Source organism: Talpa occidentalis, unplaced genomic scaffold, assembly GCF_014898055.3.
Source record: "Talpa occidentalis isolate TD23 unplaced genomic scaffold, MPIMG_talOcc4v2.1 talOcc4.15, whole genome shotgun sequence".
In the NCBI taxonomy this organism is placed as follows: Eukaryota; Metazoa; Chordata; class Mammalia; order Eulipotyphla; family Talpidae; genus Talpa; species Talpa occidentalis.
Window position 1 is genome coordinate 66981876 of NW_023601543.1, and position 7051 is coordinate 66988926.

The following is a 7051-nucleotide window of genomic DNA, read 5'->3' on the forward strand; positions in this document are numbered from 1 at the left end:
GAAGCGCCTTCCCTCTTTTCCAAATTCAGAATGAAGAAAACTGAAGGTTCTAGACCGCCTTATCCCCATCCAGTCCCCAAACACCAAGCAAAAAACAAATGAAACCAAACAAAAAGGTGAGCACACATCTGCACAGAGAAACCTAAGTCACAGCTCCCCAGGAAGCTCAGTCCTGCCTCCACCCCCTAACCCCCAAGAACCGGGTGTCTGCTCTGGGGGACAAAGTAGGCGCCCGGTGGGGAAGCATTCTCAGAGGCCTGGTTTCTGAGGTCCTGCTCCAAGTATCCCTGGGTGTTACCTGTGGCTTGATCGGCTCCTGAAACCTGATCTTCTGGTTGCTGCGGCCCAGGTTGTGTACTGTGATTGGGAGGCGGTACACCCTCCCAACAAGCGTGTCCATGAATTTTAGCTCCGTCGGGGTCACCCGCAGCTGTAAGTCCTTTCTTGGAATCTCCATGTCCCGGGGGACTAGCGAGACCCTCTCGGTCCCCATAGCCTCCCATTAAGTAGCCGGTTAACGGTAGCGGACGACCTACCCAGGACTGGGGCGGACGCCGTCGCTAGGCAACCACTGGCCGCCGCGCGTTTGCCTCAAGCCCGGCCCTCATTGGCGCCGCCCAGGGATCGTGATTGGGCGAAACGATTGGCAGCTGCAAGCTGAAAAAGAGCGGGATCACTGTTACCATCCCAATAGCTGCAGAACACTTTATGGCCGCTCAGTTCCCTGAGGCGTCTCACTTTACTGTTCCCTTGCAGGATTTCAGGATGGCATTGGTGGGGAGGGCATTGTCCTTGACCTCTCTTAAAACTAAGCTTAAATAAGAGTGGAACTGATGTGCCCCAGGCCTATTAAAGCAACAAGATGTAACAGTGACGAAGGAATTCAATGGAAGCAAGTCACGATCCCTTAGCAGTTCTGCTCCGTGACCTTTAGTCTAAAAATGTAATAGCAATCCTCTGGGTCTGCAGTTAAAATCCAGATTCTAAACTGTTCACAATTTACAGGTGAATAAATTCCTTAAGGACACCAGGCAGACTGCTGGCTCATAAGTTCCTTAGTTCCTCATTTGCAAAAGTCATGTGCTTGCATTTTTGACTAAATGTTGTATTTCAAGATCTCACATAATTTAATCCTCCCCCACTCCCACCCCCAATAAAGTTTGAACTTTTGAATTTTGAAGCAGAGGATTCAGCTACACAGTGCCCAGATTTTTTACCTGAGGAAACGCTAAATTAGTAAAGTTGTATTGTTTTAAGTTGCTGTTTGTGGTAATTTGTTGTACAACAGAAAATTAATAATGTATTACTAGTGTTTTGATTTTTGTTTCTTAGGTAAGAAATGTGTGCATGTAGTTTAATTTTCATTTTCTCTTATTATGATGGAAATGAACATATTTTCATTCATTTAAAAGTCATACATATTTCCATTTTCTATCTACAGTCTGTTCATAGCTGCTTTCTTGGAATGTCAATCTATTGCTTATCAATTTATATAGTAATAAGGGAGTTACCTTTGCCTGTTATAGGATTTGTAAACATATGCGTATGGGTGTGCCTGTCTCCCTCCATATCTTGTTTTATTTATGTTTCTAACCATTGTGTTAATCAAATATGCCATTTAATTTTATGGCTTCAGAGTTCATAAAGTATTCGTATCTGTTCATAAAAAAGCCTTCCTTATGCCAAGATTATACAAAAGTTCTTCCATGGTTTCTTACGGTGCTATAACTGTTTTGTTTACAACATGTACATCATTTATCCATGTGAAATTTATCCTTTTTTAAAAAGATTTATTTATTTATTTATTTATTTATTTATTTATTTATTTATACAAGCACTGGGTACAGTCAGAAGCGCGGGAGGGTGAGAGAATTCACCAGAGCCAGAGGGGAGAGCAGAACAGGCAGACTGATGATACACTGCTGAGGGGAGCAGAGGGCAGCAGGAGAGATCTGCGCGCCATGTGGGACCCTCGCCCGGCGACCGGGGATCGAACCAGCACTGCAGAGGCTGCAGGCAGCTTTGCAGCCCAGTGCTCAAACCGGCTCAACCACTGCGCCGCCAGGGGAGGCCCGTGAAATTTATCTTGACAGAAAAATGGAATATCGATCCAAACTGCCCCAGCATCATTTATTGAAAAACTTACAACCTGAATTTCAAAATATGTTCCCTCAAAAGTTATACATAGTGCTTGGTTAATGACACTTAACAATTGGACATTAATTCTCTTGTTAACACTTTCCCTGATCTTTTCTCTGGGAATTTCTTATTGAGTTTTCAATATTCCTATCAAATTTACTATCACCTTGGTATACTGATTTACCTAATTTTTCTCTTCTATTTTTTTCATAATTGCATTTCTCTGCTGATTTAATATATCTAGGTAATTGTTCCAAATTATTAATTATTGTTACTATTAATTTTCACTGATTATTTTCAATATGTCCTGATTTTTTGCCCTTTCCCTTTAGTCTACATTTCAATTCAATTTTCGTCATTTCCCCCTTTGTTTATGCTTTTGCTTAAGTAGAAATTGTCATTTCTTTCTATCCTTTATTTAAGAGTACAGTACTTTGTTGGTGAGCCATATAACACCAGTGTTTTAGACAGAGCTAGTTTGATTGTATAGGCTTTTGTATCAAATTTTATTAGGCTATAAGATAATGATGTCTACTGAGTTATAAAATGCATCCACCATCAAATCAGAAGCTGATAAATGAGAGTGGTTGATGGCTGAAATCAATGTGAAAGAAAGCCCCAAGGTGATGATTATGAAAGCTATTGTTCATCAGATGGTTCAAGAATCTTTCACTCCCCAATTCATTTATATCTCTTCATGCACTTTATTTCCTGTTTGACCCCAATGAATCCCAGAACCCCTTTGGTATTACTTAAAATAAAATGTACAAATCTATTTCCAAAGGGCTTGTGAGACTGGCAAAATAAATGAGACCATTTAAACTCCCTTCTATAACCAAAGAGGAGGAAACACCTGTAAAACAAGTAATGAAAAAAAATCTTTTCAATTACAGGTTCTAAAAGAAATATATATATATCTATATATATATCTTTACATATAACTTCATATATTCATTTCAGTATGCTTTCCTTATCTATGAGTCTGTAAGTAGCTGATTTTTCATAATAAAGAGCAAGTTCGTAAAGAGATACTAATGTTTTGAAACTAAAGTGTGACAGGGATTCCTGCAATTATAGTTTCTGGGCCAAGCATGGGGAGGTGGGGGTGGGAACCAGAACATTTGGTTTCTGTTTAATAGTTGAGAAAATATATAACTTTTCCTGTGTCTCCAATTCCATGATATAAGTTAACTATTGGATAAACTGTCTTTTTCAACCTTGTTAAGTATATATTAGCAACTTTCCTCTGGCCCTCTCTAGGAAGGAGCTTTTGAAAGTTGTCCTATTTTGTCTCTTCCTCCAAAAAAAAAAAAAAAATCCTCCTCCTCCTCCACCTTCTCCTCCTCATTTCTCTTTTCCACCTTAACCCTCAATAAACAATATTACAACCAGATTTACATGCAGTTTCCACAAATGGCAGGCATTTTTTTTACATCAACAAAATTTAAAATCAGGAAATCCCTGAATCTATGAGTTATTTGATGTAATTTTGAAGGGATTCTATATCACACACACACATATGCAAACATACACAAATAAGTGTCAGTAAAACTGACAATCTGTCAATGTCAACATCTGGATATGATATTATACCACAGTTTTGCAAAATGCAAATTTTGCATTGAGGAAAACTTGGAAAATATTACATGAAATATCTCTGTATTACTTCCACAACTGCATGTGATCTACAATTATCTTAATAAATAATTTTAATTTTAAATGACATTTTTAATGAATCCTAATAAATACATTTTTATGGGATTCCCTATTCTCTCCGCCCCCCCCCCAATATTACCATGGGATATCTGCACAAAATATACATGAGTTATAAGAATACAATTTTGTAAAAACCTCATTGTATTTGTTCACAATACTCTGTATGGTGTCATGCTTTATTCGAAATTCTAAATCATTCATTTTTGTTGTGTATTTAAAAGGGGGATTTACTTCATGCACAGGAGTGTAATTCAGCCAGACAGTAAGAAGAACGTATAAAATCCTGCAGAGACAGTGCACCTTGTGAGAATTTACTCAATAAATTTGTACCAGCAAGGCAGATTGATTATCTTCTTTCTAGTCGTTTCAAATGTCCTCCACTATATTTATAGCTAGATCTAAGTTGTCTGTTGTTTTCTTGTGGAAATGTAAATAGCCAGTGGGTGCTCTCTTGGTTGACCTATGGAGCAGGAAAATGTGAAATCAGCAATAAAGGATTTGATTTATTTCTAGCTGTAACCCTTCCTTTCCTATACAGCCCCAGGTCTGGGTACAATCAAAACTGTTGGTGGGAAGTTGTATTTGGTATCCATGGCTGGCTTACTTACTCAAAATCACTTAACCTAAAGCCCCCCTTTCTTGTGGACTACTCACATATCTTTTTGGCCAATGTACAGAGTTGTGCTTCCCTATATAATAGCCACTAGACATATGTGACTATTACTTAAATTAAAACTTAAATTAGGGCCTCCCCGGTGGCGCAGAGGATGAGCGCTGGGTTGCAAAGCTGCCCGAAGCCTCTGCAGTGCCAGTTCGATTCCCGGCCGCAGGGCGAGGGTCCCACATGGCGCACAGACCTCTCCTGCTGCCCGCTGCTCCCCTCAGCAGTGCATCATCAGTCTGCCTGTTCTGCTCCCCTCTCTGACTCTGGTGAATCCTCTCACCCTTCCGCATTTCTGACTGTACCCAGTGCTCGTATAAATAAATAAATAAATCTTAAAAAAACAAACTATTAAATCACATTATAAAAAAACCTTAAATTAATTAAAATAAAGTGAAATAAAAAATGTAGTTCCTCCATCACAAGAGTCACATTTTAAGGGCTATATAATATGACCGGTTATAAATGTTCTCATATTTTTATTCTTCGATAGTTCTGTTATATCAAACTATTTCAAAATAATTCTCTGACAAGAGAAGGATTTGACAGTGGTAAGACTAGTTCATGTTAAGTGAAAACTCAATTCATTTGCCCAATAGGGCAATAAGCATGACTAGAGGTGAAGGTATTCTTTATATTTATATTATTTAGCTCTTCGTTTTGCTTTTTAAAATTTCAGGCTGGGCCTCCCTGGTGGCACAAGGGGTTAAGCACCGCACCTGATGCAGCTGACCTCTGCTGACTTGCCCACTGCTCCCCTTAGCAGTGTATTTCAGTCAGTCTGCCTGTTCTGTTCCCTGCTCTGTCTCTGGTGAATCCTCTCACCCCCGACATCTCTGGCCTGTACCCCAGCTCTTGCATGCATAAATAAATAAATCTTTAAAAAATAAAATAAAATTTCAGGCTGTTTGTATGGAATTTATGAGTATAACATAAAAACTACATACATTTTTCTATTATATATGATAGTGTTATATGTGTGTGGTTATATACAATATATATGATACATATGTACACATAACTAGTTACATACATGTATACATATCTTTGAAACCATCAGTCCGGGTATGATCTTAAAGGTTTATGTAGTCCAGCAATATTATTATGCTTCCTTTTACAACTCTTGAAATATTTGTCATTTGTTCTTATTTTCCTCCACCTAATTTTAGACTCTGACCAAGGAAACATGGAGGAAAAAACACCCTCCCCCCAAAAGTTGACTAGAACAAACCTGTGACCATGGGATTCTGTGGATATGACAGTGTATGGCTTCCAAGACTCAGTCATAAAAGACAAGGTGACTTCTTCCTTGTGCTGCTGAGCAGCTCGCTGTGGGAGAGGTTAGCAGGCATATTCCAAAGACTTCGGAGCAGCCCTATGGAGAACCTTATGAGAACAGGAACTGAGGCCTTTTCCAGGAGCCAGTATAATTTTTCCACCCATGTGAGCAACTCACCTTGGGATCTGACCTTTCAGTCCAGCACAAGGCTTCAGATGACAGACACTATGCAGTCTTATGTCCTGACTAAGATGTCCTAAGAGACCCAACACAAGATGAAATGACCCCAACCAGCCATTCCCAATTTCTGACCCATAGCAACTTTGATAGGTAGTAACTGATTGATACTTTAAGACAATAAATTATGAAATAATTTGTTATGTACCAATATGTAACTAACATAATTATTTTAATTGCAGGTAATCTGAATCACAGCTTTTGTTAATGGGCAAAAATAGTTTTGATACAACATATTATTGTAATTTATAAAATAAATTTGATGATTTATTTAAATATAAAATTGTATCAAAAACATAAGGAAGAAAGCCAAAAATCACTGGCATTATAAGTCATAGCTGAATATAGTCACTAATAGCATTCTGAATTTTTTTCTAAAATGTATTATTTTTATTTATTTATTTTAAAAGATTTATTTATTTATTTATACAAGCACTGGGTACGGTCAGAAGCGCGGGATGGTGAGAGAATTCACCAGAGTCAGAGCGGAGAGCAGAGCAGGCAGACTGACGAAATACACTGCTGAGGGGAGCAGCGGGAGGCAAGAGAGGTCTGCGCGCCATGTGGGACCCTCACCTGGTGGCCAGGGATCGAACCAGCGCTGCAGAGGCTACGGGCAGCTTCGCAACCCAGCGCTCAACTGCTGTGCCACTGGGGAGGCCTGTCTAATATATATCAATACATACTTTTGTACAAAAATGTGTATATACTCTATTTTTTTTCTTTTACATTGCATAGTGCTCATCTTTGGAATATACATTCATATCTAAACCATCATTTTGATGGTGCGATATTATTCAGCTTTATAAACATGCCCTAATATATTTTCTACCAAGTAAAACATAAATTCCCTTTTTTGGACATTTATGTTGTATCCATCTATAGTGTTATCTATAGTGTTATACCAGTAGAACAATCAGTAACTTATTATTGACATTTGTTTTCATATTTATCTATTTATTCTTATTATGATTAATTTCTCAGAGCTTGGGAAGAAATCACATTCACACATTTTTAAT

General features: G+C 38.4%; 1 protein-coding gene across 1 annotated transcript in view; it reads right to left on the reverse strand.

Annotated features, from left to right (window-relative positions):
- CFAP47 (cilia and flagella associated protein 47) overlaps positions 1 to 607 on the reverse strand; it is a 330871-nt gene extending 330264 nt beyond the window's left edge. The window contains exon 1 of the mRNA XM_054695900.1: positions 299 to 607. Coding sequence (XP_054551875.1) covers positions 299 to 493 — 195 coding nt within the window. The 5' untranslated portion in view covers positions 494 to 607. The remainder of the gene's footprint in view (positions 1 to 298) is intronic.
- Between the last annotated feature and the right edge of the window lie 6444 nt (positions 608 to 7051).